The 12,959-nt window shown below is 29.4% G+C and overlaps 2 protein-coding genes across 3 annotated transcripts in view; one reads left to right on the top strand and one right to left on the bottom strand.

Moving 5' to 3' along the window:
* The window catches only part of LOC126775297 (methyl-CpG-binding domain protein 4-like), a 34,019-nt gene extending 29,824 nt beyond the window's left edge, over positions 1-4,195 (bottom strand). Inside the window, exon 1 of one of the 2 annotated variants that reach the window (XM_050497129.1) lies at positions 4,046-4,195. The gene's annotated coding sequence lies outside the window, so the exon portion shown is untranslated. The remainder of the gene's footprint in view (positions 1-4,045) is intronic. The other variant, XM_050497130.1, reaches the window with a different exon arrangement.
* The window catches only part of LOC126775288 (calcium release-activated calcium channel protein 1-like), a 58,486-nt gene that overhangs the window by 24,946 nt on the left and 20,581 nt on the right, over positions 1-12,959 (top strand). Inside the window, exon 2 of the mRNA XM_050497110.1 lies at positions 5,552-5,618. Coding sequence (XP_050353067.1) covers positions 5,571-5,618 — 48 coding nt within the window. The 5' untranslated portion in view covers positions 5,552-5,570. The remainder of the gene's footprint in view (positions 1-5,551; positions 5,619-12,959) is intronic.

Genomic DNA, 12,959 nt, shown 5'->3' with positions numbered 1-12,959 from the left:
ACTTTCTCATAAATGCCAATATCGATTACATGATAACTACTGGGTCTAGATATGTTTAGGGCTTGATACGGTTATAATCAGATACCAGGCATCGGCATGTGGGAAAATTCCCGGGAAAAAAAGATGCATACCTACGACGCTCATACCCAGATTGGCATCAGCTCAATCATGAAGAACTTACATTGTGTATGTGAGATGCACACACGCTCTCTCTCACACATACATACACAAATAACAACAACTGTACAAAGTTTCAACACATAGAATATGAACCAGCTTAGTTTTTTATATATATGATGATATGGAATGTACAGTATGTTTTAAGGTTATTAAATAATTTTATTATAAATTCGTAGTGACCTATAAGTTCTCGAGTCACGTAGAAACGGATAGGTTAAAATTACCAATAAGGCTGAACGGTTAAATAATATTTTCTAAGAAATAAATAATCAGAGGATTATATCCAAGACAATAACGCAAGCTGTTGTTTATCAGTGAATCAATAAGTTATGTATTATAACTTATTCACTGATAAATAATAATTAATGTCTCAATATTTCAATATACCGCTATTTATTATAATAATAATGCCACGGACAATTATTACGTATTTCAAACAAAAGCCGCAAGTTGAAGAAGAGCCTTGAGCAATTCAGCATGCCTCTCTAGGTAACTACAATAACCATTATAAAGATTTTCCGGACAAATTCCATTTTCAACACAACATTTTCTTTTTAATTTTTTTAGGAAGGCGCTCGTGCGATTGATCCTGATGTTGAGTATTCATTTTAGACTATAGACAAAGACATTGCAAAAATTATAAGCCACCCTTTACTTCAATTATGTCTGTCTTAAATTCACTAACCTCACCATTCAAACACTTCAATTTTATCTTTAATGGGAAAAACATCTGTAACTTGTAACACAGACAAACAATACTATGAATATTAATATCTTCTTTATGAAATAATGTAAAAAAAATACTATAAAATAATACCAATAGACTTCAATTTTTTAAATTTTATTACTTGGTCTTGTCAGTTTGGAGATATTATTTTAAACATTTTTCGAAGAGTAAAAAGAAAATTATTTTTAAAAATATAGTTCAAATGTATGTTACAAACGTAAAGTCATTCACGTAAAGTCGTTCATGTTAATCGAAAATAACTAAATAAGGGTGGTTTTCGGTTAGTTAGCAAAAATATGTTTCCATTACCATATCCTACTATCGTCAGGTTTTTCAAGTTAATTTTGATTAAAAACGCAGTACGCGTTTCCGCCAAGAATGCTTTGTCAAACTGACTGAATTAATAAAATTAGAATTTATGGAAATAGGTAAAGAAAGAGTATTTAAATTTTGTTGCAATATTAAAAGCAAAGCTAATAAAAGCGTATTAATGAGGCGTGGATCGTACGGTAAGACCTATTGAAATTAGCACTGACAACTGACTACTCAGTGTGAGTAGGAGTAACCTAGGTACGGAGAACGGACGGATAAATTATAATACTTGTCTTATATATACGAGTAACCAGTCCCTTACAACGCTGAATTCATAATATCTACTACTCATTAATCTACTAAATATTAGTCTTAATAATTACTATACACAGTTTTAATACTGAATAGGCCCTATATTAGTAAAAATTTTATTAGGGTGTAAGGAGACCTTTTTTGTAGTGGTTAACAGAAAAATGCTACTAAGACAATATAGATAAAACTTATACGGGAAGATGCAGCCTTTCGGAGATTTAAGTATATAATATCTCATATTATAATATTTGACAGTCTGTTTCACTCGCTTAAAATTTAGGCTGTTGACGTGACGGACGTTAATATCATTCCTTCTACAGTTACAATCATTTATTCACTAACAATATGACATGTAAAACCAAAAATAATAAGCAAATTTTATTAGATACATTCATTTCAAAAACATCGTACACTAGATACATATACGATGTATGTGTGACACGTGTATGTTAGTTTTCTGTTGATGTCGTCATTTACGGAAGATTCGACACACTTGCGGCACTCGAAGAGGATTCTAGTTCAATTCTCACTGTTAGAAAGTAGTGCAGGGCCACTTTCGTTGGCCCTTCCGTATGTTTTACAAGTTTGACCATATTACTGTGAACTGGAATAGAGTTTATTTAAGCTAATCAAATGTTATTAATAGAAGTGTTTCTTATTACTGTAATAAATAACTTTGACACTTGAGATAAAGGAAAATTATTATATTTCTTCTTGTTAAACTATTATCGTTTTTCTTTTGAATTATTTACTATATTATATCAAGAATGGAAGCATAAAGAATTCACTGAACAAATCATTAATGTGTAATAAATTTATAAATTATATTTAAAGTATTATAAACTGGTTGGAAATCATATCATATGAATTTGCATGTTTCGAACATTTTCTTCGATATTTCTTTGGATTGTTTTTATTGATACATAAAAAAAGAAACTTGTTGACAAACAGAGGAGAATATCTAAAAAACGACTACAAAAATAAAGTTTATAGGCATACGGGTCACACGGGATGATGTAAGGATTCTAGCAATACTCCATACATCCAAATGTATTCAGGCATTTAAATGTAATGGTGGAATAAAGAAACTCACATACATACAAGAACCCTAAAAACATTACACTACCATTTTAAACATTCACATAGAAGGTTAGTGAACTGTTTTGTCTTTGAATGTTTTTATATTGATATTGATAAGGTATAATATGGTAGGCCACTTGATGGCAAGTGACCATGGTAAATAACTAAACTTTAGAGTAAATATATAATACCTAGTAGTCGGAAATTATATGTTTAATGACATCTTATTTGCCTTTTATTTAATGTATAAAAAATTATACTTGTGCTTATTGTTGGTTCAATATGTATAAACTAGTTTACAATAGATACAGATAGAGTTACCCTTAATCACCCGTGTAATGTAATGTTTAGTTCAATGCTTATATTTATTTTTAAAAGAACCCACTTCATATTTTATTTTCGAATACCTTATTGTAAAAGAACATTATTAGCAAGTCATCCGTAAAAAGCAACAAATGCCTAAAAAACTTTTATTTAACTTCAATCATTAACTTTAACCTATATTGGTAATCAATAAAAGATAGCAATTTATTAATGGAATATTATGTATAAATATTTAATTGAAATGTATTTATAATGTAAGAAGTTAGATAATTTTATTGAAACATGTTTATAAAACATTATAAGATAAGCAGCAGCAAAAAATAATAAGCAGTGTCAATTGTAATACCCTAAAATTTATTTTGAAAATTTTTAGATAATTATAATAAAAGTTTAAGAGACCTTGTGAGGTGAGATGGTATGCCCAGTAGATACGAAATATTAGTGTAAAATTCATTTGGTTCACCTAAAAGTAAGTTGTCACCACCACCATATAGACGTTGGCACTGTAAGAAATATTAACCATTCCTTACATCGGCATGTGCCACCAACCTTAAGAAATAAGATGTTGTGTCCCTTGTGCCTGCAGTTACACTGACTCACTAACCCTTTAGCCAGAACACAACAATACTAACTATTGCTTTTTAGTGGTAGAACATATGAGTGAGATGCCAACTACCCACAGGCTTGCACGTTGTACAAATGTTTAATATTGTACATTATAAGTTATTTTATTAGTTTGTATAATATATTATCATAATGAGGATATGTATATGCCGGAATGTATTCTGAAGCTAAAATACCAGTCTGATAATCTGCAGTGGTCATGCAATTTATGGATGAATAGTTTTTTCTATCATAATTTCACTACACCACCACAATTTGTCAAATTAATAATAATATTTTTATCTCTCTTTTGTATTTTGTATTTATGACACTACAAATTAAATGACTTTTTAGCTTTTGAACAAGTCCAAAGTGCACAAACTTAATTTTGATTACATTTATAAAAAATTAATAAATGAGATAAATTTAAAATAAAATGATAATAATTTGTACTGATCAAAATAAAGTGTATATATATATAAATAAAATTGATTATAAAAGACTTACAATTATATAGCAGATATTTAAAGCCATCAACGAAATCTGGATGTTATATATTTCAAAAGTTATTTATGACAAAGAAAAATGTTCAATGAAAAATAAACAACACGAAAACAAATCAAAAATAAAAACAGATCATTGATACTTGCTTGATACTTGATAGACATTGACATTTCACTGTCATATTTTGACATCATTAATTGCGTAAAAAATGCATTAGGTAAGTACTCCATTTAAATTATTAAGATATTATAGTTGGCTGAAGTGGTGAAACCGTAATACCAAAAGCCGTTATCAAGATATAAATTCTTTATTAGTCATTCTTAAAAATAATCGACATATTTGCATCGAAGAAGTTTAATTTATACTATAAGCCTCAGTTAGGGTTGCCAGCCAACTAGTTTTGGTGCAGTACAGATAAAACTAATATACCAGGCGAATCGTTATTCGTTGCTACTTGCTAATGCGACGTGCTCGAGTTCACGGTTCCTAACGTATGCTCAGAAATAAAGCGCGCTAATGTGTAACGTAAAAATGCTTTAACAAATCCATAAATAATTCGATCTTTAGTATTTTTATCGTACGACGGCTCTTTCACATAATATTTACAAAAAAATATCTTACTGCGGTACTTATATAATTTTGTTAATCAGTTTTCACTACAATTGATCTGCACTACGCATATTTACGGCCGGCTGTACGGTCAAGTCCTGACAAATATTTATTGGGCAGTCTATTCTGCATTTAATAGGCGTATTATAAAAGTAACACAGTCGCAGCATTGACCTGCATAACAAATGAAATGACAAAAATCATATCTTCAAAATTGCCTGTGCCACTTAATATTAAAATATTACTATTTCTTACGTAACGACTACAATCATTGAAGTTATTCAAACAAAAGTATTTTTCTTATCATATCATAAAAAAGTATTTTTACTATAAAACTTTATTTTATTATACAAACCACACTATGAAGTAAATTTTCAGCTTAAAGGCTTATAAATGGAATGTGAGACGCATTTCAAGCATCGCTGAATAGCTTCTATATGTTCCTGATGACTTTGTTTAATTACATAATTTTTAGATACATAATTGTTAATATAAAATTTTAATAGACTTTATTTTATTTGATAGAACAAGAATGAAACAAGGAACAATGTATATCCTATGAGGATATATTTAATTACCAAGGACATGGGTAACACGGGATATATGGCAACAATATACAGGGCATAACAAAATATAAAATAATCATTTTATATCATATATTAAGATTTCAATTAATGTTAAGTATAGTACATAATCATATACTATTATTTGCTGTTTTGGGTTGTTAAAGCCTTTAATAGATTTTAAAAGACACGTTACTTATTAAGTAAATGTCGATCATCTCGGCGTCGATGATAGTCGGCAAATGTTTGTAAATAATCTTTGTGATTTTATTTGTTATCTTTTAATGAACCCTGTCATAGTGACAATATTTTAGAGTATTGTTTGTTTTTATTGCAGATAGAGCTGCATTTCGACGATGATGCTAATATTTTACTTAGCAAAAATGTTGGAAATACCAGATAATGTAAGTACAATTTACCTATAATATAAACAATTAACATATAATAAACTGCAAAGAAAATGTCATTATCTTTCATCCCTGTCATTATTACGTTATACTAAAATAATTCTTAGTGAGAGAGACATTACCGAAAAATACGTAGAGGTAAGTCAATGAACTTAGAAAATTTCATTTCAAGTTTAAAAATGAATACCATCATTTATATAATAAATTTAATCAACAATATAATTTGATTATACAAAAATAAAATCATTCTTATGTCTTCAATTGGAAAATATCCAATGCATGTGTAAAGAGCAATGAACTAAATATATTAGATCATTATCAGTCTTATGTAGTTGTAATAGAGATTCTTTTAATATGTCGCTTAGTGTACGTTTTGATTAACAAGTCTCCGCTTGTGCGTTGACGTGTGGAGTGCAGACTGTTGCTATTATTTTATATTGAACTGATTAATACAACTAGTAGTTATTGGCAAAACAATGCTATTGTTTTACTTAATTTGTACTTGTATGGCACTTTTTTCTGTTTTTTTTATTTTGAGATCATGGAAACGTAAACACTTTACTTAGCACTTCCAAGTTGGTCGTTGTTATTATTTTTAAATATTTTATTATATATAATTCTTCTGGACATGTTTTTGACACTGAACTCCTAAACAGCTAGACCGATTTTGATTTTATTATATATTTATATTTTTTATTTTGTGTGTGTATAAGTTTAGATTGGACCCGATAAGGCAAAAAATAAATAAATAATCAAATAAATAAATTTCTTATTTCACTGGAACGTACGAAGTGGTTGCGATTTTGGTGTGATTGACGACCGGCATTAAAATTAGGAGCGTAATAAAACAATATAGTTACCAATAAATATTTACGGAAACGCGTTCAAACTAATATGACGCATACTGGTTGACCTAACCATTCCTAATGGTTATTGCCGTTATCCCGGAAGAGCCTTAGTAATATCGATATTGGTTGATCTAGGTCATTTAAAGTCGGTTAAAGATAACAACCAACCAGTAGGTAAAATGTACCACAAACGAGACAATGCTATCTCGTTCTTATTCAAACATTAACTTAAGCATTTAACGTATAATTAACTTTTTCTAGTAAACATTAGTATTAAGGGTTGACGAGAATTATAAATTTTATTATTTCCTTATAATACTCGCGATTTGATTATATTCATATGTTTTATATGGTCGGGCAATTTTATGTAAGTGAAATAGATTTGTAAGAACATGTTATGTATTGTTGATTATCCAGGATATACGTCAAACTATCTTTGAAATTCTTTCAATACTTTCACCGTCGCGTTAGTATAAAAATTTTTAACAGTAAACCAAGATTTTTTTGTACATACATACCTTAATCTAATAGAAGAGATAAATTTAACCAATCCAAAATATAATGCAATTTTGCGTACTCCTTTGTTTACAAATATTGTTTGATGCCACAGATTTGTGCTATATTAAAAAAATATATTCAACTAAAACTGCGTATTATACTTATACTTTATTAGTTTAGTTAATTTATTTTTAATATTCATAAAGTATTTAACGATTTTAAATTATTGAAACATGCTAATCTCCTAAGTAGTCATTTTGTATATTGATCGTTTTTTTTTAATTTACCAAATCAGTCCAAGAGCCTAATAACCTAGGCCATTAGATCACTTTATTTAGTAAATGTCAGTAAATATGTTATTTAATACTAGTTTTATTTTAATGTTATTCATATTAAATGAATATTATAAATTTTTTAAATGTCAATTTAATAAGAAGGATACGAAAGAAATACTTCGAATGCTATTAACTGAGTTATTATACGTTAATTTTATATCGACATAATTATGTGTACACTATGTTGTTATGTGTTACGCTGTCTTATTTAAAGGGTAAGGAAGTTAATTGAGCTATCCCAGCCCTGTATTTAAGGTCAAGCTATGTACGTTCAATGATGTTTCTTCGTTACGTTAGTCGTGCGCGCCGTTTCCTAATGATCAAATGTATATAACCATAACGCACGAAAGTGCAGTAATAATTCGTTTAATAATACCTTTAATAATTCGTTTTGAACAAGCAAATCATAATAACGCGTGTACTTTAATCGTTCTTTAAAAAACCATATTGTGTTTCAATGTGACCATTGGACGTGGAACTAATTAAAAGATAAAATAAGATCGTTCGCGTATTTCTCATGGGATGAACTAGGTAAGTAATTCTACGTATTAATAATTAAAATTAATAGTAAATACGTGCTCATTTATTTATTATGCACTGTAAACAGTTGTATTTACATTGAACTGTGGCTAATGCAAGGATAAATTTTAGCTAAGAATCTGCAAAACAATTATCAACTTACCGTGATACTTATTTTATACGTGAGTATATTTCATATTGTTAACAGCGACATTCCCGATTTTTATACTTCTAAACGGAAGTCGATATCCAAAATAAGACTCGAGTGCAAGTAGGTGTGTGAAATGAATACTAACGCTGATGTACTTTTTAACCAACCAAATACGATTCACAATTGTATATTTTAGTAAAACGAAAATGGAAAAGAAAACACTAAGATACATAAAAAATACAGTGAAACTAAGATTGTTTATCTTCAAATTTTAATAAATCGTATAAAGGTATAATAACATTCTATTTAGCAAACTCGGCGATCTTATACTTTCAAAGTTAGTTGGAACGGATGATATAATTGAACTAATGAGTATTTTTAGAAGATACGGCATCGATGAATGCGTTTCTAATAGAATACATTTCGTTTCAAAAAATCTCAGTATCAAGATTACGTATTCACACTACTTGAAAATATGTCAAATATTTTTGTTTTAATAAAATCCAGTCTTTGTTTTTTCTTATAAAACAGCAAAGGAATATATTATGGAGGTAGACAAATATAAATCAAATCCAAGCATACCGGTTAATTGTTAGAGTGCTTATAAAGCTTAATTTTAATACTATCACCTTTTATCTCTTAAATCTTTGCCTATAAACCAACAATCCTAGTCTGTATAATTAAATCTCTTGAATAATTACGTTAAAGTAAATTCATTTCAATTTCTTAAAATCGACAAAGTATTCGTAAGTCAAATTGCTGCATCCCTATTTTAAAAAGTCGAAAGATAAGCGCAAATTATAATATTTAAGTGCGAATGTCTTAATCATGTCAAGACCGCATATATGTAAATATTTATTTCAATGTCTTTGTCAATATTATTTTTTATACGGTTTCGTTTTAATAATATTTTTCATGTACCTATTTTTATTTATCAATTTACCTTTTTCGTCATAATTCATTAACCGTCTGCCCTGAATCGTGTTTTGAACCGTGATGAAGTGAAATGAGTAAACCGAGGTACTGAAAAGCGGAGCAGCTAAGAACGGAGTGCTATCGGAGAAAAACTGAAATTATGGTCGAGCCGTACAGCATATGAACAGTATTGGTTATGTTTTTCAAGCGAATCTTATTCTTTTTTGGTGAAAACTTTTCAATCTGTCCTGAACCTCAAACCTATCATCACAAGCACTATGATGCAAACCAGTGATGAATTCCTAAAAAACAAATTTCTGAAGGCGGATTTATTCCACAGCCACTTATATCGTGCAGTGGAATATAAATGCTATGCAAATGCTTTTGTTGCATTTAATATGATTCTAATAAACGTTTGCATAAGTTTCGTAGTCCTTTTAATATATCATATTATTTTCGTAAGAAAAATAATATGGCAATTTGATACAGATTTGATATAGGGTCGATTTTGTGTCCATCGCTCCAAATAGCTACACATATTTCCCTGTCTCTTCTCCTTTCTCTTTGGTGACATACGATATCACTACAATATCACGGAAGAATCGATCATGCCTAATTTCGATGTCAACAAACACAATAATGATGCATGCATGATTCTGTGTACTCGTCTCGTAATTTCACTTAGCGATGTGTGAAAATAGCGTTTGTCGTTCACGGCCACGCATAAAACGAAACTGGTTTTATGTGATATCACTTTCATCTGTAGAGCATAATTTTATACTATGCGAAATGAGCTTCCTCGATCAGTATAGCAGTTTTGTACATGACTTTAGTTTTAAAAATGAGCGCTGCACCTTTCGTCAGGACTCATCTCATGCAACAAAAAATATTTTTGAAGATTATTCGTCCTCTTTCATTTGCTAGAGTACTTATTCTAGCAATCATTTTCATACTTCTATCGATTTGTATCCGGTTTGCTTTAATATGACATCGATGAGTTTTTCAAGGCATTGTTAATATTGCTTTTTATTATTCCGTTCCAGAGAGCGTTGCTTGTGAAGTTCAAGGATCTCGGAAAGAACTTAAATCAAAAAGAATTATTTAATTCGGTTATAACTTAGTGCAGTTTACAGTATTTACATTACGTCCTGTCGCCGTCGATACATTGAAATTTGATACTGTACCGTACTTGTCTTTCGCGTATTTAATCTGTGCTATTTAAAATGTAGAGTGATTAAATTTATGTTTGATTCAATTATAATAAATCTTATTTTCTAAATTTTTATTGCTGTTATGTTACTGACAAGTATGTCGGTTAATACTTTTGGCTATATGTTATATAATATATTTTTCTAGCTTGGATATCCAAAAAACGTAGTGGTTGTCTGGTAAAAAAAAGTAACAGTCAGTCTCAGTGCTCTGAAACTACACGTGTGGCATAATTTCATCTAGCATATGCAAGTTTTGTCGTGATGTTTTCCTTAAGAGAGTTTTCCGTAAAGCACGTGACGAATTATACAGTAATTAAGCACAAGAAAACTGCTTGATCAGCTTTGAACCCCCAAACTTCGTTACTCAACAATTTTTGATCTTTGTTTGGTTTTCTCATTCTCATTACCTTGATATAAATTCTAGCTAATTTCATTGTTCGAAATATTATATATTATTATTATTTTTTAGTAAAAGCCGAGGCCCAGTGTTTAGAACGTGTGATTCTTTACAGGGTTTAAACCCACGATCATCGTGGGTTTAAACCCGGGTAAGCCACTGAATTTTCATGTGCTTAATTTATGTTTATAATTCATCTCGTGCTTGACGGTGAAGGAAAATATTCTGAGGAAACCTGCATGTGTCTAATTTCACTGAAATTCTGCCACATGGGTATTCCACCAACACGCATTGGGGAGGCCAGCTGTGGTACATTCACAAGCTGTTTTACTTTTTATTCATAATCCTAGTTTTTCCTGATGTTCTTTCCTTACCTGACTTATCTACGTATATTTTTATTGCAGGTAGTAAGTACTTATTTCAAGGTTAGTGTCGTCATTTAGAGTATATTATAAAGTATAATTTTAGATATAATATTATTGATAAAAATATATATCTTATGTGATAATAGAATAAATTAAAGCCATAGGTAATGGGGAAGGACAAAGTATTACACGTACAGACTACACGATAGGAATCCCTTCGATATTTTCCTTATATTAAATAAAATTGGGTTGCTTGTTGAACGTAAAATAAATAACTATTTTTTACCACGTGATTCCCGTGTAATTGGAAGTCCACCCACGTCCACGACATTTCTGAAGTAAGCACCTACCTTTTTTTTAAATAATTTAATGTGTAAAGATAATACACACAGTACAAATAAAAGTAAATATACATTGTCTTGAACTTTATAATGCGTTAATGCCAAAAGCGTGTTTATTCGTTTTTTAAACTGTAATTTTTAAATACATTTTTCTAATTAAATAACTATTTCGAGAAAGTTATCTATTACCTTAATATAATAGCAAAAATCAATAGTTTCTTTTTATATTTTAATTATATTTAAACCTCGTTCATTGTCTGTCGCATGAGTTGATGTGCAGTGCACAAGAAAAAGTAGGACTAAATAATAATAATAATAATAAGATACTCTTTGGTCAATATAATAAAACGCGTTTCTATCTTTGACGGGCCGGTTTTCTTGGTTGGTAGATACTTGCCTTTTACGCCGAAGGTTGTGGTTCCCACCCAGGACAGACATTTGTGTGCATGAATATGTCTGTTTGTCCTGAGTTTGGGTGTAATTATCTATATAAGAATGTATTTACAAAAGAAAAGTAGTATATGTAGTATATAGTAAAAAAAAAAAAAATATCAATTGTCTGGTTTCCATAGTACAAGCTCTGCTTAGTTTGGGATCAAATGTCCGTGTGTAAATAATGTCCCAGGATATTTATTATTTATATTTATTATTATATCTACAAGACAGGTAATATGTTGCTTTAAACCATAATGTCGCCAGATTATATGGATATCGTAATTTATTTTGTTTATACTATTACATTTTTTTTCTTCTGTAATGACGTGTCATTATTCAATTTCAACGTACAATGTTGATATCATTCACCGTTTTTATTTGTTTCATTTCAAAACGTCGTGGGAACGTATTGCGCATCATTGTTTTGCTTGATATTTGAGATTTAAAGGAAACCAAAACAAAATTACTGACGTAAAATCTCAAATCATCCTATCGCACAATTTATGTGAACATTTTTATTTTACTCTTGTTAAATAAGGTTTTATTGACGTATCTGATAAATGTTTAAAATTGAATGATAAATAATAAATAGTTTATACAAATTTCCGTTTATTTAAATCTGTATATATATCTAATATATAAATCTATGTATACCTAGACTCAATTGAAAATGATATATTGATATGTAACCTACGTTATATTCGTTGGAACCATTAATATTTTAACAAATAGCACACGTGTTCGTGATTAATTATACCATTATTATTCAGCTATTGAGCTTGGGTAACGCAAGTTATAGTTGTAGTCTAAGATCAGTAATATATTATGCATCTGTTGCACGTTATTGTTGTCAAGATCAATAAACGGTTTCATAGATAACAGATTATTGAAATGGCTGTTATTTTTCCTTTAATTACTAATTATACATATTACAATATTATACCTTAATACATATACAAGGCTACCTAAGGGTTACAAAAAATATTTTAAAGATCAAATAACATCTATTTACATAAGGGCCTTTAAGTACATACATACAAAACAAAATTAAAAATAGCGTCTGTACAATTCATGACAGTGGAATGGTGAGAATGCCTACAGATTGCCCTGTTGGTAAACGAAAAATGAACCCATTCAATAATAAATTATATTTTTAATATAGATTATTGATATTGCTTATAATAATAATTATATACAAATGTCATACTTGATTTATAACGTGATCAACAATTAGCGTATTGATTTTAATAATTTGGACAAAAGCTAATTTCGAGAATACTTAGACAATTTGTCAATATAGGTATATTGTTTAATCAACCCCAT

Source organism: Nymphalis io, chromosome 18, assembly GCF_905147045.1.
Source record: "Nymphalis io chromosome 18, ilAglIoxx1.1, whole genome shotgun sequence".
In the NCBI taxonomy this organism is placed as follows: Eukaryota; Metazoa; Arthropoda; class Insecta; order Lepidoptera; family Nymphalidae; genus Nymphalis; species Nymphalis io.
Note: the sequence above shows the minus strand (reverse complement) of the source record. Positions and strands in the feature narration are given on the sequence as shown.